This window comes from Pholcus phalangioides, unplaced genomic scaffold (genome assembly GCF_987345545.1).
Source record: "Pholcus phalangioides strain wild (caught in Gottingen) unplaced genomic scaffold, Ppha-v1.0 ptg000027l_1, whole genome shotgun sequence".
In the NCBI taxonomy this organism is placed as follows: domain Eukaryota; kingdom Metazoa; phylum Arthropoda; class Arachnida; order Araneae; family Pholcidae; genus Pholcus; species Pholcus phalangioides.
The window spans coordinates 234,635-261,122 of NW_028301617.1; the positions used below are offsets into that span (position 1 = coordinate 234,635).

At 37.5% G+C, this 26,488-nt stretch overlaps 1 protein-coding gene across 3 annotated transcripts in view; it reads left to right on the top strand.

Annotated features, from left to right (window-relative positions):
- LOC149067993 (E3 SUMO-protein ligase RanBP2-like) overlaps window positions 1-26,488 on the top strand; it is an 86,962-nt gene that overhangs the window by 48,354 nt on the left and 12,120 nt on the right. For all 3 annotated transcript variants that reach the window (XM_089251703.1, XM_089251702.1, XM_089251704.1), the window contains exons 23-32: window positions 1,694-4,489; window positions 4,677-4,841; window positions 9,795-10,344; window positions 13,540-13,689; window positions 15,500-15,748; window positions 17,690-17,890; window positions 20,671-20,846; window positions 23,676-23,769; window positions 23,973-24,211; window positions 24,337-24,588. In XM_089251703.1, coding sequence (XP_089107829.1) covers window positions 1,694-4,489; window positions 4,677-4,841; window positions 9,795-10,344; window positions 13,540-13,689; window positions 15,500-15,748; window positions 17,690-17,890; window positions 20,671-20,846; window positions 23,676-23,769; window positions 23,973-24,211; window positions 24,337-24,588 — 4,872 coding nt within the window. The remainder of the gene's footprint in view (window positions 1-1,693; window positions 4,490-4,676; window positions 4,842-9,794; window positions 10,345-13,539; window positions 13,690-15,499; window positions 15,749-17,689; window positions 17,891-20,670; window positions 20,847-23,675; window positions 23,770-23,972; window positions 24,212-24,336; window positions 24,589-26,488) is intronic.

The following is a 26,488-nucleotide window of genomic DNA, read 5'->3' on the forward strand; positions in this document are numbered from 1 at the left end:
GTCAAAATTTCTTTTGTTGAAGTTACGTACGTACGATATAACAAAACATGAATACTGATGAGCAAAAACGTAGGAATTTTATTCTCTACGCTTTAACTTAGGAAATCCCTATTTTATTTGGAAAAATCCCTTTCGTATTTATTAGGGAGTGGTTTCAGCATAAAATACGGGTTCGCGCGAAAATCTCCCGAATTTTCATTTTCAAAAGTTGGCAGCTATGCATTCCCTGTTGCAAAAACCTACGTGAGTTTAACCTCAGAAGATGCCTGCCACAGATGTGGGTGAAACATCAAGAAGAAAATACCTTAGACCAGTGGTTCTCAACAGCCCCTAGTGGTACCAGGATACTTCAGGGGGGCCACAGAAGGAAATGGAGAAAGGGACCATGACAGATGGTTTGAAGGACTGCAGAGAGCTAAGAAGAAAAATTAAGGTGTGAAGAAATAAAGCTTTTATGTTAGTGACTATGCACTTACAGAATCCAACAAAACCCACCCATAAAACCGGAGCCGTCTTAGGGCATGGACCCACCCGGGCCTCACCACCTACATTATGCAGCAGGTGAGGTTTTTCGCAGGCCCCTGGCTACATTTTTCACAGACCGCTCCTCTATATTACATTTATAGTGTGAAAAACAAAAATGATGAAAACCATATCGGGCTGCAGCTCTGTCAGTCCCATCTTGTGAGGGACCTCATGCCCATAAGTGACCCCACCTTATGATATTTTGTATAGTACAATAAATTTTGAAAATAAGTAGGAAATATGCAGGCTGTTTATTTCCAACTAAGTATGGGACTACCATAGCAGCACTTTGCCTAAGGCGCTCATGATGTCGAGATGGCCCTGAATAGAAATCGGACTAGCGGGGAGCTCAATAAATTCTAGGCCAGTGGTCTGGAGGCTAATCTTATTTGCAAAATTTTTGTTCAGTATAAATTCACTGAAAAAATCAATTCAGTACGTATAAAGGATCTTGCTTCTAGATGAGAGTCGTAAACTCTGGGTAAGACAGGGGAGCCACGAGAAAAAGTATGGTTAAAAGGGGGCCACGGGCAAAAAAAGGTTAAGAAACACTGCCTTAGACCATGCCCTAGTAGCCTGGAAACCCACTTGTAACTCATTGAACGCTGGCCATGAAAGCCTTAGACAATAATATGAGTGTATGTTTACTTTCTTCTGTTCTTCATAGAGCTCATAAATTTTTGCAGAGTTACACTGCTACGAAGTTGGTCTAGAAGAAAATTTGGCAAAGGGATAGTTCTGACATTTAGCTGATTTAATTGAAAACGGGGGGAAAAGTTTAAAAATAGAAACAATTAAGTGCACATTGTGAACAGGGAAGGTGCTGGCTGCTGTAAGTCTAAATTGAAATAACTTATGCATAGACATCACTGCTATGATCATACTCGGTAAACATGCAACAGAAGAGCCAAACTAAAATGACATCATGCAGCACACATGCTTCCTGAACAATCACATCATTGATTGCCATAGAGGTGTCAGATATTTTAGTGGTGTGAGATGAGACACTTAAACTTGAACTAAAGTCTTTTGTGTCTTCTATTGCTATTTAAACCAAATTACAGTGTTGGTATGAGAATTTTCCCAGAAATTAAGTGACTTAATTTTTAGGGTATTTTACGAGGTATTTCAAGAATAGCAATGTGACAACTATTTTTCTTTTCATCAGGTTCATAAGATATGTGCCAATCATAATATTACATCAACCATGGCTTTGAATCCAATGAAAGATTCTGAGAAGGCATTTACATGGGCAGCTCAAGACTTTGCGGATGAGACAGTTAAACTCGAGAAGTTTTGCATACGATTCAAAAATGAAGATATTGCAGCTTCATTCAAGAGGTCTTTTGAAGATGCAGTAGAATTTGTCAAGATGAATGAAGATAGCAAGCAGTATGCATCGAGTCCCATTCCCCCGCCAGGTGCTGTATCTCCAGCATCTACTTCCAAATCTGCGGAACCTATATCAGTTGGATTGGCAAAGCCTGGAACATGGACATGCTCAGATTGCTATTTGAACAATGATGCCATTAAAACTAAATGTGTGGCTTGTGAAGCGGAACGATCAGATTCATTTTCTGCCGCAGCAGTAAAAACCACCAGGTCTCCATTCTCCTTAAGTTCTACTAGTAATGCCTCATCTGGTACATCTAATTCGATGACTCTCAAAAACTTCACCGACAAAACATTTACATTCCAAAGTCCAGTGATAGGCGCAAATGAAACAACCAAAAAAGGTTTTGAAAGTCTAATTTCTAAAGATTCGTCAGTGAAACCATCTGTCACAAGCAGAGTAGATGTATCTACTTCTTCTAGAGGTTCTACTGGTACTCCCTCATCAGTTTTTGGAGGTTTTTCATTTGCTTCATCTGAAACAAAAACTGAAAATAACATGCCCAAATCCTCTTTGACAAAAGAAAGTGGTATTCAAGATCAGACCAAAATTAAACCTTCATCTACAACATTTTCCGAAACAGCATCTCCATTTTTTTCTTCGGGTGCAGCGCAGAGAAATTCATCTTTGAGCATTGGTAGTGCCAAACAAGTTTCATTTGGTGGTTTCACATTTACTTCCACTCCTGTGGTTGCTGCGCAAAGCGACACAGATTCTGTAGACAAAAAAATCGTGCCATCAGTCAAATCCAAGGAAAATCAGCCACCCAGTAAACCAGAACCCACAAAACTCAGTCCATTTTCAGGATTCAGTTTTAGAACTCCTTCGTTATCCAATTCATTCAGTTCTTTAGCCGAAAAAACATCTGGTGGAGGTGATTCTGTGATGCCTAATTCAAAAGTACCTGAAAAATCAGTGAAACAAAGCAGTGATGATGTATTTGGATCCAAAAGCAGTGATGATGTATTCGGATCCAAAAGCAATGATGCTGTATTCGGATCCAAAAGCAATGATGCTGTATTCGGATCCAACAGCAGTGTTTCTAATCTGGAGTTTTCTTCTTTGTCTAATTCTGGTTCTACATTCGTTACGAAGACAACCACAAACTCTGGATTTCCTAATGCTGGTTCACCCTTGTTTGTAACTGTCACCAAAGATGGTCGCAGGGTTTCAGGCGAAATGGGCGGCAATGATTCAACAGCAGCAGCAGAAGAGTTTATTCCTACTGCAGAGTTCAAGCCGATCATTCCATTGCCTCCTTTGGTAGAAGTGAAGACTGGCGAGGAGAAAGACGAAGAGGTTTTTAAAGAGCGAGCCAAGTTATACCGTTATGAAAATGCCACAAAAGAATGGAAAGAATGTGGACTTGGCGATATTAAAATTCTACACATGCAGCCAGAAAATAAGTATAGGATTGTAATGAGGCGTTATCAGGTCCTGAAGCTATGTGCGAACCATTACATTCTTCCAGAGATGAGGCTTTTGCCAATGTCAAATAGTGAAAAAGCATGGACATGGAGTGCCCAAGACTTTTCTCAAGAAGAGGTGAAGCACGAAAACTTTGCTGTCAGGTTCAGGACTGTGGAAATTGCAAATGCTTTTCATTCTGCTTTTGAGTCATGCAGAAAAAAACTTGAAGATGGTGCCACTGAGCATTTAAATGGCAGTGCAATTGTAAGTCAACCAGCAGATTCTACCTGTGAACCCCCTCCGTCAAATGATAAGTCAAGTGATGGTCCATGTGTTGGTCTGAAAAACTCATTGTCAGATCTCTTCAAACCAGAACTGGGTTCTTGGGAATGTCCTGCCTGCTACATCAGGAATGGGAAATCCAACAAGATCTGTGAAGCATGTGAAACGCCTAGACCAGGAGGGCCAAAGACTCCAGAAAATAAATCACCATCTGTTTCCACTTCTCAGTCAGTTATTCCACAACCAGTTTCATCAGCTACAACTTCGAGCCCTCAGTCTGTATTTGGTTCTTTTCGGTTTACTTCACCAAATGATACCTCAACAACATCGCCTGGATCATTTGTTTTTGGCAACAAGAGCGAAACATCTAAACCATTTTCTTCTGGATTTGTTTTTGGCTCTAAAGACTCTTCTCCGCAGTTGCCTTTCCAAGAGGGACCTTCTGGAAGCATTCCTTCGGGTTTTGGTTTCAAGCCTGACCTCAAGTCCTCTGGCACTCCATCTGGGTTTGGAAACTTTTCCTTCGGCACTAATCAAACTCCGTCTTCGGCACCTGCCATCAAGCCTGTGACTGCAGCTCCCAGCTTTGTTTTCAAGACCCCGCCTGCAAGTGCCAGCGCAACAATGTCAAACCCCACCACTGTGTTTTCATTTGGTACAGAAACTACAGAAAAGACATCTGACCCCGTACAGTTCAGGTTTGGAAGCCCTCAGAAATATGAATTCAACTTCAGCGGGGTGAGGCCACACAGTCCATCGAAAGGTCCTAAGTCTCCCAGATCTCCAGGAACGCCAACAGATGTGGAAGAAGAAGAAGAGGTGGAGCCTTCTGATGCTGATAACATCTATTTCCAGCCGGTTATCCCATTACCACCAAAAGTAAGTTGATCTTGATTCTTGCTATCTATTATGGCTGACGAAACATTGTTTAAACTATGACTCCTGAACAAAATCAGTAGTTTTCGTTGCTGATAGCGTAACCACTAACTCTATGCAATTTTATACTAATACTAAAATATTTTTTAAAAAGAATTTTGTTTCTGTGCCATGAACTTTGTTATTGCAGGTGGAAGTGAAAACTGGTGAAGAGGATGAAGCAGTGCTCTTCAGCAAACGAGCGAAACTTTTCAGATTCACTGACAAGGAATGGAAAGAAAGGGGTATTGGAGACATCAAAATACTATATAGTGAATCACAAAATTCTTATCGACTGCTTATGCGTCGAGATCAAGTAAGTTCCAATTGACAGAAATGATAATTACGTGTACTTTCACCCTAACCCTCATCTTCCAGTTTGCTAAGTCTTTAAATGCATGGGAAAACAATTGCGAAGCTACAAAATTCAGTCAAACTCTGTTATAACGACAGCTTGGCTGTAACAACATTAAGTGGTGGCTGCGTTTGGTTCCCATAGTGAATAATGTCAACAAGAACACAATGACCTTGGATATGACATTTTTTTGCCATTTTTGTTCCATTCTTTCCCGAAGGCTCTTTCCTTAGAAATTCTCAGAATTAATCCTGTAAGCGTCATTGATGTGATATCTTGCCTTTTGTAAAGTTTATTTGTCATTGCAACACTTTTCTCTATACCCCTTGGTTTGCACCTGCTGAAAATTGAAAGAAAACTTCATTAATATTTTTAGCAGTTTTTAAAATTTTCCTGATCTGCATTGTAACTGAAACAAGTGGAAATTACTAAAGCTTATAGAAATTGCCACCTATTTTCAAGGATATATTTTTTTTAATTGTTTGAGCAGATAAATGATTCCACCCAACACTAAATAATAAAAAAATAAGGAAGAGGAAAAACAACTATAGTTTTCTGTTATTCATGCTTTTTCTTTCAAACTCCAGTCTATCGCCATGGACAATTTACTACCATTTAAGTTGTGCCGGAAGTGTGAGTGCATATACGGTGTGGTGCATGAATTAGTGTCGCCATCTATATTTTTAATTGTAAGTTAAGTAGTGACGGAGCATCTGTAGTATTGTAAAGCTGTTGCTCTCTGTGGCAAGACTTTTTAATGGGGAGATCAGCTCATATTCGCACCTTTTCAGTTGGGAACCACAGAAAATGTAATTTACGCTGTAAGCATAAAGGTATACCATCTCGAATGGAAAGAAAAAACCATCCTTTATCTCTCCTTTTCTTATCTGACTAAACAAATGCTGACCCTATCCTATGCCTCTGTGGTGGTCGAGTGGTCATAGTGACGGACTCGCATCACGAGGATCCGGGTTCAAACCCCACCGGCGCCACAGTGGTGGTCGGCTGAAGTTGGTTTTCTGTGGTTCCCAACTTCAAGGTGCGAATGCGAGCCGATCTCCCCATTAAAAAGTCTTGCCACAGAGAGCAACAGGCCTACAACGTTACAAATATGCAATCATTACACTTCACTCACAATTTGAAGTATAGATGGCAGCACTGAAATATCACACACAACACTAGCTACACACTCAGACTGTTAGGTGCACTCACTTTGTTCCAGACTCTGCCACGAAGCTGGGGTGAAAGAGATCTCGGCAACGGGATAAGTCTGGTGTTAGAGACCCAGCGTTTATTCATGACCCTTTCCCATTGGTGCCAATGCTTCCTATTTACTCGGAAGCATTCCAGCTTTTTAGTCTAATCAAAATCTTCGGTCCGGAAACCGGATTCTTTCCGAATTCTTGTATCTGTATGGGAAAACCCCTAAATATTCTTAAATTGTGCTTCGAAAAAATTGAAAATTCCCAAAAAAGAAAATATCCAAGTCCTTGCAATATCAAGGTAGCCATGGTTTCTCGAGAAAATATTACCGATTGTTGCCAAGTATAATATGAAAACGGAGTAAAGTTTCCCTTTATTGTTAAAGTCTTCAAAAAAATTGTCAATGGTGGGGAAATTAAGTGTTATTGCTGTGATGGATCAGAATAAATTTCACAAAAGACTACACACGAAAAAAAATGTCTGGACAAAACTACAGGTTTTTCAAATCTGGAAATTGGCATTTATGCTATCCCCTGGCAGTTGATTGACAGGAGAAGGGGAGAGGGGAAGAAAAACATTATCAGACAAAGCTGTATAACAAAAGTTTTCCGGCATTTAATGCTGTTTGCTGTTTTTTTCCAATATTCCTGTTTTCCAAATTCGAATATTACACTAAAAAACATAGAATTTTTTTAGTTGGCATCAGAAGAAACGGCAACAAATTTGTAATCGGATTCTTGAGCACAGAATATCTCTATAAAAAGTTAACATTTTTATTTTAATAACTATACAACTTGCAATATGAATGACATATTTTGAATACTACACGTCAGGGTTTAAGCTGGATAAAAATTCTTTTCTCAAAAAAGCGAAAATGGGGAAAAGCTGTAACAAAATGCTACAGTGCTAATGTAATGATTGATGGTTGGATGTCTTCTCGTTTCTTACCTCCTGTAGGCATTTTTGCAAAAGTGGCGGCTACTTTTGCATTCTACAATTTTCTTTCACATTTTCCAAAAAATGCGACCGTAGCTTAAACCCTACTGCTACACGTGCTTTGGATACTTTTTCCTAATTGGAAGTATGCCTCTAGGATCAACGGTTCGCCAGTAAACTGCAGCACACCCTGTTACCTATGCCACTCACCAATAAGGTGTTAAGCGAGATGACTCGCTCTGATGGATATTTTATACTTCCCAATAAGATTCCCATTTCGTGGTTTTTTTTTTTTGTATCCTGTGTATATAATAAGGCAAGTGTAAAATAACAGATGAGATGGCATGGTCCCCCCAATTGCTTTTATAAATATACCTCCATCCTAATATGCGTACATTCATCCGTCTTAATGAAACCCTGAAACTTTTCTCTAACTCCCAACCCCACCTCGTCTGTACTCACCACAAAATTTGTTAATCGCTGCAGTACCCAATTGTCTGGGGAAAATATATTTTAAAAATTTTGTATGCTATTTTTTTCTTTTCCTTTTGACACAAAATAAAGTGTTCCAGACTCTGCCACGAAGCTGGGCTGGAAGAGATCTTGGCAACGTGTCCTGTGGCAAAGTTCTTGCATTCATTCATTTACCTATGCCAACACCACCATCTATAGCAGAAGGCCTCTGCTTAAAGCTTTGATGTTAAAATAATCTTAATTAACACTTAAGATTAATTTTACATCACGTCAAAAACTCTCCATCTAAAACCTGTGTCAAATTGTCAAAAACCTCAAATATTGCTTTTCAATATAAAAATTCCCATCAGAAATACACAATCTCATTAATCGCAGTATTTATGGCATTAATGACATTAAAGTATACAATTTGAATAGAGCATAACATAAAAGTTGAAGGAAAAAACTGGAATTATTTGACTGAACTATAGAACTATTTGATATTCTTCAATTCAAGATGATTCTCGACCTTCCAAAATTTCCACTGCTTATATATGGATATAAATACCTGCTGTACTCATTTTATAACAGATATTTGTTTAAAAATGCCATATGTGTAATGTCGATTTTGTTATTAAATTATCTAGATAATCACTGATACTTGAAACAATATCCTTATTGTGATTAACATTAGAATATACTTAGCAATCAAAATACTAAGTTGTTAGATTAAAATGTCCTTTAATTTGGCAGTGCTCGCTTGTATATAGTGCTGCGTAAGAAATTCCTGTAACTTATTCGTAATATGAAAGTGGGAATAACACACCAAGTTTTATTACTACTATTTCATCAAACACCAACTCTGGCTATATCGCTATATTGCAATTCACTACCATTAATGAGATGGGTTGAAAATGAAGGCACTGCCTATATCGGTGGTCGCCTAAAGTTTGTTAGCGAAAATATCTTATCTATATCCTCCCATGGGTTCGAACCCCGGGATGGGACAGCAACCTTCACTGTGATAGACAAGCATCTTACCACCACGCCACTCGGGCTAAACTAAGCAAGCTACTCGAGCCAACTAAGTTTTACTATGATATGGTATATTTACTGGCATTTGTATAATGTAATTTTTTTTCCAGTTGAAGTTGTATCTAAATTTGCAAAACAATGCTTTGGGTATCAAGTCCTGCCAGCTCTCTTTGATTGAAAATACTCTTAATTTATACAACCTAAGCTAAGAAATTTTTAAGTGAGAAGAAATGAGTTTAATTAGTGTATTGGGTGTTTCAAAAATCACCCGATTTGAAATGTGTATATTGCAAAAGATATTGAACATAGGTACTTAAGATTGTGATTAACCACGTAATATAAAATTAAAGTTTTTTATAAATTAAATTAAAGGTGCTCAATATGCCCTTGGGATGCACGGCATATGCCTATACGGTTTGCGAGCATGTTTCGATTCATTGCTTTCACGGCTGCTGTTATGCGTATCTTCAGTTCGGCTAATGTAGCTGGAAGGGGATAATAATAACATAAACATAGTCTTTTATAAACCCCCACAAGAAGAAATCACACACTGTGAAGTCTGGCGATCTTTGAGGCCAGTGATGTTTAACTGAATCTCTGTCGTCGGGCTCCGTATGGCCGATTCATAGTTTAGGAATGCAATAGTTTAAAAATTGTCAAATGTTCAATCTCCAGTGTGGTGTTGCCCCGTTCTGCTGGAAAATGAATTCATCCGAATCGGATTTTAACTGTGGGAAAAGCCAATCATGACAAACACTGAAGTGGCTGTCGAAGGAAGAGCGTTAGCGCTATACCCATCAGCAACTGTGTGAAACACGAGATTTCCTTCTTTCTACCTATGCATTATTCGATCAAAACGGATTAAAAGTTAAATATTTGAATTTTTTTTTTAATCGGATGATTCTTTTTGAAACACGTTGTATTTTATACTCAGTATTTATAATTGAAAATATAATACTCTTTCATCTACCTAAAAGTAAGTGTTTTGTTATTTAATATATCTATCAGTTAAAAAAAAACTATTTGGCAACACTGGCAAACCAACAGCATTCATTTAGGTTTTTAATGGCTTAAACCAGTTTTTGACACTTGCCATGTCAATGTCAAAAACCCAACCCTGAGTATATCCAGTGACTAGGTGAAATAGATTTTTTCAGTGACGTCATGAGCTTTGCACTGAAGCCTTCTGTTATAGATGGTGTGTTACCTATGCATTCTGTATATAGTCATGGCAGTACACTAATTGTAACTACTTTTTAATTTGATTGTCGTTTACATTTTTTTCAGGTTCTGAAAGTCTGTCTCAATCACAAAATATCCAAAGAAACAACTATGACATGGAAAACAGATAAATCATTATTGTGGGCTGCAGTGGACTATTCAGAAAATGAAGCCAATCCAGAAAAGTTTGCAGTACGCTTCAAAACTGCTGAGTTAGCGGCAGAATTTAAAGAAGCTGTAGATGCTGTGATCGAAAAATTCCAGGATACCACATCTTCTGCATCAAAAGAACCCAGCCAAGTACCGCCGGACTCATCTTCTTTTTCTTTCAAATTGGCACAGAGTGAGATCAGTCAGAGCCCAGACAGGGATTCTGTGAAGAAGTGTTTGAATTTTACAAACGAAAGTGCAAGTCCCATAGCCGAGCAAAAATCTGCCAAAGACATTAGTGGTGGCAACAAAGAGAAATTCTCTTTCTTCTCACCTAGTAGTCAAAATGTTGAGGTGTCACCTTTTTCCTTATCTTCCAGATTTGGGACATCGCCATCAGCACAGCCTCTTGACAAAACCTCGAATTTCTTTGATAATGTGCAAACTTCTGGAACCGCTGACCCAGGCAAGTGCTTCAATTTTTTTTTCTTTCATTTATTACTCAGATGATTAATTAACAGAGACATCTGTATTAAGAATTTCGTGTATTTTGTGGAATTACTAGTTTCGCTAGTTTCTAATTGCTCTTTTGTTTAAAACAGAGGACATCCAGCTGTTAATGTTTTATAATATTAGACCTCGAGTGAGGACTGTCCATCAGAATCATCTTTGAATTAGAGGGCATTGCTCTTTCTGGGTGTTTGTTTACCTTCTATTCTTCAGTGACTTTTTTGTAATTTATGTTGTGCACCTTTCATAATTATTAAACAACCTGGATTTGTATTGCCATTTAATATAATCCTGCTTATCACTGTTCGGTTGCGTGGACATAGAGCAGGGCTCTCATTGAGGGGATCCAGGTTCAAACCTTGCTGTCGGCACAATTTTGGCCTGTGTTCCGTGTCGCTGCATCCCTGGATTCTATTTTTTACCTCCTTAGTTGTCAGACAACACAATGAAAACAGAAAGCTTCTTTCACCAAAGTTTTGCTTATTTTACATTAAAATTTCAATTTTATTTTTAACAATTAAGTTTGACAACACTTAATTTCCAGAACAGCTTAAAGTTTGGATTGTATATATACACTGCTGGCCACCCAAATTGCAACACCAAGAAAGACAAGAGATATTGCAACAATATTTATTTTGTAGATAGCATGTTGACCAAGCATCAAATGATTAAATTTATAGACTGTGAAGTGTGGTTCCTGCCAAAATCAGTAGCCAGAGTAGCCGCCATTGTTGGAGATCACCGCTGCCACACGCCTCGGCATTGATTCAAAGAGACTTTGGATGTGTTCTTGGGGTACAGCAGACCAAGCAGCTTCCACGCGTTGCCAAAGTTGATCTGGTGTGGCAGCTGGGGATGTAATGTGGGTCAATCGTTGAGCAACCATGGACCACATGTTTTCTATTGGCGAAAGATCCGGAGAGCGAGCTGGCCAGGGAAGCAATTCAATCTGGCGATTGACGAAGAACCTTTGGACAATGCGTGCCACGTGTGGTCGCGCATTATCCTGTTGAAATATGGCTGTGGGCAAGCCCTGAAGGTAAGGAAGGACAACTGGCTCCAACACCTCGGAGATGTAGCGCTGGCTTTTTAAAGTACCGGCAATGCGTACTAGAGGAGTGCGAGAGTGATATCCAATACCGCCCCATACCATAATACCCGGTGCAGGACCAGTGTGGCGGTGCATAACGCAGCTGTTCAGCACCCTCACTCCACGGTGTCTCCAGACTCGAATCCGACCATCGTGGTGTTGCAGACAGAAGCGTGACTCGTCAGTAAAGACAATTTCATTCCATTGTGCTGTCCACATCCTTCTTTCATCGCACCATTGGCGGCGGAGACTTCTGTGGTTCTGCGTCAAGGGTAGACGAAGCAATGGACGACTTGCGGACAGACCACTCTGCTGTAAATGGCGTCGAATGGTACGCGCAGACACTGGATGATGCGGTACAGACTGAATGTGCTGTGCTATGGTTCGTGATGTGGCTGAGCGATCCGTCACTGCCATACGCACAATACGCCTGTCATCACGTGAAGTGGTGCACTTAGGTGGATGCGATCGAACACGTTGGTCCGTCGTACCCTCCTGCATCCAACAATCACATATCCGCATTACAGTTGTTTGGTTTCGTCCAACACGACTACCAATTTCCCTGAAAGATAACCCACAATCTCGGTAGGCCACTATCTTTCCTCTGTCGAACTCGGATACTTGATCAAAAGATGATCGCTGTTTTCTACGAGGCATAATTGATCGTTTTTTTGAAAAAACCACAAGAAAAACACAATTGCCGTACTTCAAATCGTCGACATCTCCAAGCCTTAAATAGCGCTTTGAAGTGGTGCCACAGGCGCGTGTGATGTGCGTCTGCGCTGAAATTCTAATCATTTGCATATCTCACCTCCGCTAATGCATGTTGTAAATTTCATATTATTTGCATGCTTCCTTCAGGGTGTTGCATTTATGGTGGCCAGCAGTGTATATTGTGACCAAATAACAGATGGATCTCGCCATACATAGCCAGTTCATGGTGTTAGTCAGTATGCACTATCTGACGAATTCGCCTCAATGTCAATGGAGGATGACACAAGTCCATCGCTAAGTATTCAGAGTCGGTGGAAGAGGAGTTTAAGGATTTGGACGTGGATTCACCAACCAATAGCAGGCCACAGCATAATTGCGAGTAGTTGACAATCACCTTGTGATCATATCATGAAGGGAAGATGCGTTGACAATGTAATTCGCTCTTTGCACATTATAACTAGTAAACTGGTGGCTTCAGAAATAGTACAATACATTTTGATAGGCCATTTCCAAGTCCAGAGTCTGTGGAACCCTACTTCGGCCAACTGCTGTTTGACTATTTTGCTCTTCATAAATCGCTATATCAACAAAACAAAGAAAATTGTGCTTGATGGTGGATAAAAAAAAAATAATTTTGGAAGAAAATGTGTCGAAGCCTTACGGGGACAGAAATTGCCAAAAAGAGTATGGTATTCAAAAAATTACATTGAGGGAAGGGAAGATGCGTTGACAACGTAATTCGCTCTTTGCCTCTAATCAAAGACCCGCAAAAGATCATTTCTGCAGCAAGTTGTTCCAGTGGCCAGCACCATCCAGAGAAGCGAGACTCGTGTGAAATGTTATTTTACATCAATTCTATGGAATCTTATATTTACCAAAATGTTGCGATAAAGCAAACAAAAATAAAATGCTGGCAGATGCCAGCACCAGTAATAACACAAAACAATCTAGACTTTGACAGCATAAATACGTTATATGCCACACATACACTCGGAATACACATTCCGGCATGTATCGATTCATTTGAAATTCTGCAGTGGAATTTATACGGGGTGCATGTACGGTTAAGAAATAGTAATAAATGAGCCTGCTTGTAAATAAGTTTTTGTTCCAATGCTTGCTTAGTATTGTTCGTTGTATTCCCCAATGCATAATATGTTAAAAATTGTGACATACTAGAACAATATCGTTAAGAATTTTGAGGATTATTCTTTTGTGTAAAAAACAATATTATGAAAACTGAACACACTGATTAATTATTTCTTGTCAAATTGTTCAAAATGTTAGTTTCGTGTGCAATAGTGTTATACATGGTAAAACATTGTGTTTATTGTCTTGTGTTTGTAGAAGAAATAGAAGTTGTGTATGAAGCAATGCCTACACCAGAAGAAGTGGAGCTAGCCAAAAAGTTAATGTTACCCAAGACCTTTTTCTTGTACAAAAGAAAGCCTCCATGTAAAGGTTGTAGAGGTTGTGAAAATGGCTACCTAGAAACCAGTAAGGACTCTTTTTGTTTTCAATTGTATTACAGTCTAATCCACTTATAATGAACTCCCAAGAGACCGGAGAAATCAATTCGTTATAACGAAATTTTGTTATAAAAGAATTTCAGATTCTTACATTGTTCCTATGTTAACTTATCTGGGAGATTAAAGAAGTTTTTGTTTTCAAGATTTTCGCTATAACGGTATTCGTTAAAACAGGAATCAACTGTACTAACGAAACAAAATCACTATTCTGGACTCATCAACCCCCTTGGCAGTGAAATTTATTTCTGAAAAATTCATCAAAAATGGGAAATATTTTTCTTCCTTAATTTTGTTCTTGGTATCTATATAAAGGTTAGAAAATTTGGTTATTTTGTAAATAAAATGAAGCTTTATAGTTTGACTTTGAGTCATACAGTTTGATATGACTTAAGAAAATTAATGGATTACAGAAATGGCTGGGCAAATCACAACAAAATCTTGGTGCCAAAAGAACATAAATTCTAAACATTTTAGTGCTGCTTTCGATTTAGTAACTACACAAAGAAAATTTTAGGCACTAATACCAATTTTTTAGTCGCCATGGCGACCTGGCACTTGTCCAGCCCTAGATTGCAGTTATATTTTATTTATTGCACCAGAGTAAATGAAATTTTCAGCTTGACAAACCTAAAAAGTACTCCTTGTCATCTGAATCAGACATTGCAAAAAGTAAAAATTATTCTGTATAAAATTAGCGAGAAATGACGAGAAATTATAAAATTTTGACGAACTGCAAAAAACTTTTATTCTCAATGTGTATTGTTATAGCTGACCTCTACATTATCCTCTACTGAAATGAAAAAAATATATAGGACCAGTATCGCCATCCAATTATGGAAATTGGATATTAAATGCCTATCCAAAAAAGAAATTGAACCCAGTTCTGGCTATGAATGGAAATACTAATTTTTTTCTTCTTCCTGAAGTCAGTTCGGGACTGTACATCTGAGTTGCCCGAACTAGACCGAGGGATACTGTTAATGGGTTAAACTGATACATGATTCTAAGCAACTTGGAAAGTCAGAGGGGAAAATGTAAAATATTTGACAAAGGTCAGAGTAAAGCCGGCATTAAACTAAAAAACATTTGTATCTTTTACAAAACTTGGAAAAAAAACTAAGCTTGTTGGTTAGATTTGCTCGAATATAACTAATACATTTTATTGGTTGAATTTTTCAAGTTTTATAAAAGAACTTTTCTAAAACCTTTATAGTGTAATGCCAGCCTTCTATACAAATATTTCATAAAGGTCAATAAAATTCTGTGAAAAAAAAACGAACCCAAAAACATTTAGAAAGGATTCGGAAATGCAAGCCTTTCTTTTAAGAGTTTTGGTCAGGAAAATTATTGAGCAAATTAACTTTGTTAATTTCCAATTATAAAGTTAATTATAGTTTTTGCAAGCTTTGACTTTTTTAACTTAAAAAATCTGGATTTTTTCATGCACATTCTGATATATTTCGAGCGCCTATTCTCAAGGATGTTTCCAAAGTTGAATTATCCACATTGCTGCAAGGCTTAAACTTCAAAAGCTCGGTCTCTGCTGTAGTAATTGACTTCTCTAAAATGCTGATGTTGGGTTGAATGATAACCTAAGTTAAAGACCAATCAGTACAACTTTCCTGTATCATAATTGTTTTAACTCATTTTTCTATACAATGAACATAGTAGTATTTATATTGACACTCATATTATTTTCACATCACACACACACAATGCTATTTTTATTTCATGTTGTATGCATTATAAAACCTACCTTTTCACTTTAATTCAATTAGATAAAACATCGGTTAGAGACGAAGCTGGAGATGCTAGAAGTCAGAACGAAGAAGTGAACAACCAAACATCAGAATCCTTGATTTTCAGCAACAGCTCCGTTTCAACTTGTTCCTTCGCTGACTTGGCAGCTAAGACTTTTGGATTCGAAGGTCTGAAATCGACATCTTCCTCATCCAAATATGTTTTCCCTGGAGCTGGTATCCCAGTGTTTGGAAATGTCAATACTAGTCAGTCTAATGAAGATGATGGTACGTTTACATTTATATTATGAAACGCTGATGAATAGTAGATCGTTTTGAATTATAATGCCCCATTCCATTTGTGAAAAGGGGTAAATTTTGAATTCATTAGCTTTTCACAACAGATGAAAAGCTTGCTCTTTCTCTTCCAACAGTCCAAATACAATATATTCTGATCAGAAAGAGGATCAAATAAATGATCAGTGGTTTAGCCAGATTTTTTTTTTTTCACATAGTAGTCAGTGTGCCACTGTGCTGTAATGTCAGTGTAGTGATGGGCTTGAAAACACAAGGACCTGACCTGGGTTTGATTTCTGCAGATAGCTGGTGGTCAGCTAAGCTGAAGTTAGTTTCCAACTTTGAACCAGTTCCCCCATTTAAAAAAAAAGGCTCTTAACAGCAGGCAGAACCTCTGTCATGATATTTGAAAAACACAAAAATTGAAGCCTGTGTCACTTTAGCTCTGGATAAGGAAACAGATGGCAGCTATTCTCGAACACACCACACGTAACTCTGATATAAAAATTATATTGGGTCTACTCATGCACATATAAGGCAAGAATACAGCATACTTCTTGTGGGCAGGAGATGAGCATGGAGTTCAGCCCTTACTTAACTTCCAATAAACTTATTTAAGTGTGAGGATCATAATTAGAATCTTTGATTTCCTGCGTGTTTTGTATTTTGTTTTTGGGAGTAAAGGGAAATGTCCAAAAACAAAAAAAAAAAAAAATGGATAAATGGGGAACTACCCTATTTTTAATGTCTATAAAGAAACCTCCCCCCCCCCTGATTTTTCGGGCTTAAAATTTCGAGCAAAGTTGAAAAATAAATCTATAATACTATCCTTGTATGAAAAAGGCTGGGATTACACTACAAAAGTTATTTTATAACACTTGAAAATACGAGCAATAAGTGTATCGGTTACATTTGGGCGAATGTTACAAATAGGCTTATTGGCTGCTTTTTGTTCATGTTTTGTAAAAGGACTTTTATAAAACTTTTATAGTGTAATCTTAGCCTAAGAAATCCCCTTCTATTTTTGGGACCCAATTTTAAGTTTGAAGGGGATTCCTTATACATAGTTAAAATACTGTAATTTCTAAAATTTGACATTTTCCAGACTTGTTAAATCCTGTCACTTGCTAAATCTGTTTACAAGTGTTTTTGCTCGTGATTGAACTCTTCATTATAACAGAGTCTCCCGAATTTCTACTCCATTTCCTAGACTCCAGAAAATTCTTATATGCCGTAATTGTAAATAACACATACTTTTGGGGGGGGGGGGATTATCCCCAAAGAAATTACATGAAAAATAGTTTCTTTAGTTTTTAATCCTCAAAATAGTATCACAAGCATGATGTAAATTGCCATTGCATCAAATCACAAAAAAAGAAATTCATGTGGGGGGTGGAATTCGCCAAGCAGCCTACGTCAATTTAGCCTTCCGACATCTGGAATTGGTGATATGATTTATGTAACTGGTAAACCATATGCCGCATTTCGAACCTAATGGAGACTTTTTTTTTTGTTGGCATGATTTTTGAGTTGAAATTGGTAATGAAATGTAATTTAACATGCTGGGGGTTCAGCGATGATTGGCGTCAGCTTGCATGATGTCAAGTTTTTGCTTAAAATCTGTTATACTTATTTTTGTACGGAAAATTTTGATAGGCTCAAAAATTTCCTAGATTCATGTTCTACAAAGTTGACAACTGCAGGTCCAACTGTATTTTGTTAATGTTTGCAAATTCTTGATAGGTTTTGCCATTTTTTGGCTCTTACACAATCAAAGAATCAATACGAAGCAATAATGGTACTACTATATGATAATCCTACTTAGAACCTTGAATATAGGATGAGAAAAAAGATATTGTTTATTTTTTGTTATGAAAAATAGATTTTTCTTCTGTTCAATTTCACGTTTCTACTGTATCATTTCATGCATAGATAATGAAGTTGTGCAGTCAGCTGATGTCCATTTCGAACCTGTGATACCTTTGCCTGATGTGGTGGAAGTAAAGACTGGGGAGGAAGATGAGATTGTGCTCTTCTGTAGCCGTGGCAAACTATATCGCTATGACAATGAAGCATTGCAGTGGAAGGAAAGAGGCATCGGAGATATGAAAATATTGAAGCATAAAGATAAGTGTAAGTTCAGTTTCTTGTCATTGATGTGGAGTGTCAAAATTATTTTTCTTTCTTAATGCTTAAATTTTCAATGAACTGGATAGATAAAACGTTTTTTGTTATTCTGCTTTCTAACTTTATAATTTTTTTTTTTTTTTTCTGTCGTGTCTGGGAGGTTACTTGAAACAGTTGATTTTATCATGCTTTTTTCTTGAAATCGGCTCTAATGTTAAGAGACACCTTAAAGTATGTTGATTGTACACACACCCTGTTCAAAAAGTTCCCATACTGCCTAATGAAAAATGAAATATTGCTTGTATATGATAATGTTTACCATTAAAGATTAAACTTCTCCCTTCTCTATAAATGTTTCAACACCAAAAAAAGATGAATCGAGGGGACTATACTTAGAAAGATGGGAAGGGTCTGTGTGACCCTCGTAGCCTTTTCCAGAAGTTTTTGGAACTTTTCAATATTTTAAAACCTGGTATAATATTTTTAAAGACAGAATAGTTGTAACACAAAAGAATTAAGAGTAAAGAATTTATATATTAATGTATTATTTAGTTGTTAAAGCATTCTGTCTATGCAAGCGACCTCAAAATCAGCTGATGTTTGGGTGTAGGTCTAAGTTGTTTTCATTGGTGGCTTCAATGTGGTTTCCGTTTATTGTTTCCAGCAGCATTCCATTTTGCTTCAGCTGAGGCCTCGTTAGATGTATAATTTCATTCTTATTTGCACATCCATCATCAATACTATTGCTTACTTCACAAATGTTTTGCCTGAGGCAGTTTCATTCTCCTCTGAATTATTATCAGCACCCCTGCTTCTGGGTTTTTCGCACGCAATCTCTGCCAACTTCTGAACATTTTCCTTTTCGGTGAATCTGCATCATCTTGCCATTTCTGCAGTGGTCATAAAAAAAATGGATATATCTCTACTTTGCAGAAAAAACAAATCCAACAAAATGACAAAAATACTTGATAACAGAAGCTTAGATACCTGCTGACCAACATCTGAGAATGAAAGTAAAAAAGTCTTACTAGTAACTATTACTATTACACTGTGTGTTTGATGACCAACAAAGACTGTCTAAGGATTTTGATCTTACAGAAATCATTTGTAACAATGCTAGTATCAAATGATGAATGCATTCTGAAATATATGGATGAGTCAATCTATTTTTAGGTATATCGGTTTGTTTCACCATTGTTAAGGAAGATAATGAGAAAGCTTTGGTATACAGTAAGAACATGATAATTCACAGAAAAAGTAAAAAAAAAAAATTAAGCTTTTAGTTCCTTTTTACTTGAGATATGGGAGCAGAAAGAGTGCACTGGTCCACACAGACCCAGTCAGTCTTTCTAGTGTTGGAACATCCACGTGATTTCATCAGAATAGTCTGTTTTTGTAATGTTGTTTTGAACCACCATAACATTTTGTTTCAATGTCGTTTATATTGGGCCTTAACAAATCAAAAAAAAAAAAAAATTTAGGTGGCAACTAAATTTTCCAGGAGCCAAGTATAAATTTTATTCAAGAAAACCTGGTAAAATGTGATTTTTTTTAGGTCTTTTTTGGGATTAAGTGCATCTAAAATGCCATAGGTTACTGATATAACTTCCAAAAAATTTTGTGTTCTCGTAGTCTAATTTAATCATCACGCGTGTTTAATTTTGGGTGCCAATGCCAATTTTTTTAGTCGCAATAGTGATCAGGCACCTGGGATTTGTTGAACCCTGCTATATATCATCAGTGAATTCATTTTTAAGGTCATTTGCATTTTTGGGAATGAAGGAAAGTTTATCGGTAAAGATCTATTGTGAAAATGAAGGTTGTTGGATGACAGTAATGTATTTCCTATAAAAAAAATCTTCACAGTCGAAGAGGAGTGTACACTGTAATTTGGCAGAAACTAATCTCCTGTTTGATGCCATCTTCATGGGAATCTATTACAACTTTTACGATAGAATAAAAACAGACTCCAAGCTCATAGGCAGATACAGCTCCCCCCCCCCCACCCTTATACAAAATTTTTTTATTGATAACACAGATGAATGTGGACAATTCCCCCTTCACTATACATACCCTGTTTTTTCCCCTTTCCCGTTCAAAGAGCCTATATTCGCTTATGTCTATACTGATGTTCAATTTCTCTTCAACAACCCGACTTAATTAAGACTCTCGTAGCAACATCATGTGTATTTACCCTATTTTGTCTTCACCTGCACAACGGTTGTCTGATGTTGAATAGTAAATAACTATACAAGAAGAGAAAGAACGAAAAAGACCACATTGCAGGCAAATAATAAATTCAAGTTCTTTTTTTTTCATTTATTATTTGCCTGCATTACATTGTCTTTTATGATCTTTCTTTGCTAGTCTTGGGCAGAGTTAATGGTTTCAATTGGTATATTGCTGAGACCAGGTTTTAAAGGAAAAGCTCACTCACACATCACATTGGCTACATATGAGTGTGAAACGCAAGTTAACTCGAGACTGGTGAACAATGTGTTAACTACGCCATTAATTCAATATCCCAATTGAAACCATTAACTCCGCCCAAGACTAGCAAAGAAAGAACATAAAAGACAATGTAATGCAGGCAAATAATAAATGGAAAAAAAAACTTGAATTTATCATTTGCCTGCATGTGGTCTTTTTTTTGTTCTTTCTCTTCTTGTACAGTTATTTACTATTCAGCATCAGTCAATGGCAGGAACAAAAATTATCTCAAAGTTTTGGACAGACTGTATATGTTAGGGTGCAATGTTCGTATTAAAATATTAGTATCATTTCAGGTCAGTACAGGTTGGTGATGCGGCGAGAACAAGTATATAAAGTCGCCTGCAATCATGCGGTGACACCGAACATCGAGCTCAATCCGTTGAACACAAGTGATACTGCTCTTTGTTGGGGCGCAGTAGATTTTTCTGAAGATCGTCCAGATAATTCTAAGTTTGCAATTCGTTTCAAGGTCAGTGTGAAGTCATAAAGTAATGTCATATGCATTGTGTGTTTGTAAAGTGGGACCTCGATAACTTGACACCCCAAGGGTATCGATAAACATGTCGGCTTAAGTGGATGTCAAGTTAGCAAGGTTCAGCTTACTCTCACAATTTTTAAATTTTATTTATTTCCCTATGTGTAGGTAAACGCTTCTAATTCAATTATTCATAAATTAACAAATAAAAATTTACCTTTTTATTTTTTAATGAAATTTTCCAAATCTTGAATTTGGGGGGGGGGATTTAAGTACACTGCTGGCCACCCAAATTGCAACACCAAGAAAGACAAGAGATATCGCAACAATATTTATTTTGTAGATAACATGTTGACCAAGCATCAAATGATTAAATTTATAGACTTCTGTGAAGTGTGGTTCCTGTCAAAATCAGTAGCTAGAGTAGCCGCCATTGTTGGAGATCACCGCTGCCACACGCCTCGGCATTGATTCAAAGAGACTTTGGATGTGTTCTTGGGGTACAACAGACCAAGCAGCTTCCACGCGTTGCCAAAGTTGATCTGGTGTGGCAGCTGGGGATGTAATGTGGGTCAATCGTTGAGCAACCATGGACCACATGTTTTCTATCGGCGAAAGATCCGGAGAGCGAGCTGGCCAGGGAAGCAATTCAATATGGCAATTGACGAAGAACCTTTGGACAATGCGTGCCACGTGTGGTCGCGCATTATCCTGTTGAAATATGGCTGTGGGCAAGCCCTGAAGGTAAGGAAGGACAACTGGCTCCAACACCTCGGAGATGTAGCGCTGGCTTTTTAAAGTACCGGCAATGCGTACTAGAGGAGTGCGAGAGTGATATCCAATACCGCCCCATACCATAATACCCGGTGCAGGACCAGTGTGGCGGTACATAACGCAGCTGTTCAGCATCCTCTCTCCACGGTGTCTCCAGACTCGAATCCGACCATCGTGGTGTTGCAGACAGAAGCGTGACTCGTCAGTAAAGACAATTTCATTCCATTGTGCCGTCCACATTCTTCTTTCATCGCACCATTGGCGGCGGAGACTTCTGTGGTTCTGCGTCAAGGGTAGACGAAGCAATGGACGTCTTGCAGACAGACCACTCTGCTGTAAACGCCGTCGAATGTTACGCGCAGACACTGGATGATGCGGTACAGACTGAATGTGCTGTGCTATGGTTCGTGATGTGGCTGAGCGATCCGTCACTGCCATACGCACAATACGCCTGTCATCACGTGAAGTGGTGCACTTAGGTGGATGCGATCGAACACGTTGGTCCGTCGTACCCTCCTGCATCCAACAATCACATATCCGCATTACAGTTGTTTGGTTTCGTCCAACACGACTACCAATTTCCCTGAAAGATAACCCACAATCTCGGTAGGCCACTATCCTTCCTCTGTCGAACTCGGATACTTGATCAAAAGATGATCGCTGTTTTCTACGAGGCATAATTGATCGTTTTTTTTGAAAAAACCACAAGAAAAACACAATTGCCGTACTTCAAATCGTCGAAATCTCCAAGCCTTAAATAACGCTTTGAAGTGGCGCCACAGGCGCGCGCGATGTGCGTCTGCGCTGAAGTTCTAATCATTTGCATATCTCACCTCCGCTAATGCATGTTGTAAATTTCATATTATTTGCATGCTTCCTTCAGGGTGTTGCATTTACGGTGGCCAGCAGTGTATTTGTTATTTGCAAATGTGTTGTGCAATTGCCTAAAATTAGGAAACCTTTATATTTTCACGGAAAAATTTTGATTGAGCTTACTAAACCATTCTCTCACCCACAAATTTCAGATATTACACACATTTATTAAATTTTTGTAGGCCCCCGCGGATCAAGTTTTCAAGTTCAAAACAGTAGAAAGTCACCTTTCCCCCCCCCCCACCCCAAAGTGTGAAAGACTATTTTCAATCAACAAAAAACAATAAATGAATAATTGTTGGTCTCTCCTGGGGCCAACAAAGAAATTCTACATTTATAAGTGTAATATTTGCTGAGATATATTGTAATTCGAAAAATTGAGGGTGAGGAAAACAGCATAAACTAACAAATTCTTTTTTTCCTCTCATTTAAACTGTTCCCCCAAATTTTTAAAAATTTGATTATCTTAGCAAATACCGCATTCAGAAATGGGGAATTGCTTTTGTTTTTGTGGCCTCAGGAGAGACGCGGCAATGACTTTTTAATGGTTTTAGCATGGAGTGTTCATAAAAAAAAAAAAAATATTATTCAACTCCTTACAATATGAATGACGTATTTGAGGTCCACATGATATTTGGATACTTCTTCTAATAGGAAGTATGCCTCTTGGATCCAGGGTTTAAGCTAGATAAAAAAAATTCCTTTAGCAAAGAAGCGAAAATGGGGGGAAGCTTTAGCAAAATGCTACAATGCTAATGATTGATGGTCGGATGTCTACCTGTACATCCTGTTTCGTACATCCTGTTCGCATTTTTGTCAAAGTGGCTACTACTACTACTACTGCTTGGATCAACGGTTCTGCCTGTAACTTGTCCGAGGAGTTAGCTATGCAGACTGTATATAGAAAGAAACACCTGAAGCTCTAATTGGCCCAAACTGGAGCTTTGTATGGCTGCATAGGTTTCCTAGTTCTAAAATCTGTATTGTGTGCTGTTATGCATTGTGGATTGTATCAAAATTTATTGGCTGGGATTATGACGACTCTCAATACAATTTAGAATACTTACGTCTGTTGATGAAATAGTGTTAATGTTCTCTTTTGTTTTATTATTTTATTGTCTCATTTGTGTCATTCATTTCATTGTGTATCTTATTCAAATGCAATTATTATTTCAGATGAAGGAGACATTAGCTGAATTCAAGAAAGTGTTTGAGAATTGCAAGGAAACTATCAGGTTACATAACTCTCAAACTGTCAAAGATGATTCAGGTGAATATGCTTGAATGTGTTATTTAAATGTGATCAAGCTATGCTTGCTTATGGTAGCATGAGTTTATTTCATTATAATTTTATAGCAATGAAACAATAGTAAGGGAATTTTTTTTATCCAACTAATTGAATTTTCACTGTGTACAACTAGTTTCACCGCAACAAGTTTTATTTGAAATTAATATATATATATTTCATCGCAGTTGTATCATCAGCTGTAAATTTTGAAACTCCCACGAAAGACACATCAAATTCTCAAGCTTATGCATCGGAAGAGGACGATGCTGCTGCTGCAGAAGCGCCTGTTGAAGAAACAAGTGGCGAGACCTATGACCCAGAAGATGATGATTATGAAGATGATGATGACGACGATGATGACGATATCGTGTTTGACAAGAAAGTCTTTTTCGCTGTGTATGATGATATCACCAAAGAATTCAAAGTAGGCTCATTTGAAAGAATTTTCACTGCTAATATTTTTGTCAATTTCGATGATTGTGTTAATTTATTTGAGGTTTGAAAAATGCAATCAAATCATGCTTCAAATGCATGTTTTCTTCACTGCAGGATTTGGGTTCCGGCAATCTGCAGGTGTTGTTCGATGATAGAGTCTATGGTTATCGAATATTGGTTACGGCAGACACAGATGAAGTCCTGTGCGAACATTTCATTGCCATACAGACCTGTTTACGAACAGAGAACCTCAGTGCTACTTGGTCGGCAGTCGATATCAGCCTAGATCCATGTCAAAAGCGCCAGTTCAAAGCAATATTTTCATCACATTCTGAGTTGACTGAATTCAGCAATGTTTTTGAGATGGTGAGTTCAATACTTTCATTGATTCTTAATTATCAATTAGATATTTAGATTTTATTGAAATTTGTTGTACATTATTTTTTTATTAAAACCTTTGAATAATATTCATGCAATGTTTCTCATTGGTGTATACCTAACAGTTTGAGCATATTGTTGCTGCCCATATTTATGAACTGGTCTTGTGTAAATCCTTCCTAAATGCACAGTTTGGTACCATAATAATTCAGTCAGATACTGAAATCTTTCCAGAGGTGCAGTTGTAGTAAATTGCCTATATGCCCAGATTGTGTATAGTTGGTAAAATAAAAAACCAGAAGATCTGGCATCTTGTAATGCTAAGAATTATCCGAGAGACACTCCTTATTTGCATTGTATATTTTGGCAATGTATAGGAAGAAAAGGGGAGTCTTTCCCTGTAAATATGGAGCGAAAACGAGTGGGGAGAATCACTCAATGAGGTTTGGATTACTGTTTTTTTTACACTCCCGATGGCATTGCATTTTTGAAAAAATTTATTTAAAAAATTTAACACAAGGGTTCTCAAAACATCTTCCTCCCGTGACATCCCTTTCCCTAATTCTTATCTCCGGCTCCCCAGAACAGTTTAGCAAAGAGTCTCTTCAAAAAAACTTTATCAAGGCTGCCGCTGCACACAGTTTGAGAACCCCCTGATCTAGCATAATACATGTACAATAACAAAAACACATTAGTGTTCGTTTAATGAAATGAAAATATTTCTCTTTCAAAAAAAACGAGCAATTGACACATTTTTGCTCTCCAAATAAGGAATTCGTTAGCATTTTACAATTTATCAAACTCAGTCTTAAATTCACATTAAAATTTACTCACATGAAAAAAAAAAAAAGTTTTAAAACTGCTGCAGATGTTTGTGTAACATTTATAAGTGTTTTGTTGGAAGGAAAATATGAATGAGATGAGACACAAGTCGTTAAATTCTCGAAACTGTTAGCTTCGATCAATCACAATTAATGATTGTGTAATAACATTCATTTCAGAAAACCAAATCATTTTAACTGACCATATCTATAAGAATAATCAAAGCCACAGGGAAGCAAACATAATTACAATTCCATATTTTTTTCAAGAATCAAGGTACATTGATGTAATTTTGCCAAATTATTATATTGGAATACCATCACGAATGATGAAATTCATGTTTAAATATGTGTATTTAACTATATATATACAAAATTTACTTATAAAAAACCCTGCTCGTTATGTGTGTGAACATCTGATGCCTTGCAGTATGACAAATAATAATTATAAACAAGAAGAGCACGATTCCAGCGCTACCAAAAAGGAAAAAAATCTCACATATGTGCTTGTGATTGGCCAGATGAAAGGTATGAGATGAAAACTATTTTCCTCTCTATTTTCTCTTCTTAACGGAAGTAAGGTGCTTTGCATCAGTCCGGGGTTGTGAGCGGTTCTATCTATCTATTTTCCTGTCAACTTTCTTCCTTTCATGTCACGTGGTCTGAAGCATAATTCTCAAGGATTTACAGTTTCTTGTTAGCCATTATCTGTGAAATGATTGTTGGGAACTGGTCTATCTCTCAGATTATTCTTAATAAGCATTAGAAGATTCCACAGGGTCTTAAATGCCAAACACCATTTTGTTGGTTATTTTCAGTGTCGTTACAATTAACTCAATTAATTGATATGAAGAAAATCCAAATTTGAATACATATTCACACAAATCACAGCAGTCGAGACTTCACACAATCAATCTTTCTCTCTGTCCCCCCCCACCCCCCCGTATTAATTTTTGTATTTTTCCTAATCTGTATTATTTTATAATTTGTTTTATTTATTCCTATTTATTGCTGAACTGTACTACATTCTGAATGCACATGTGAGTAGCTCCAGTACTAATTGGTCC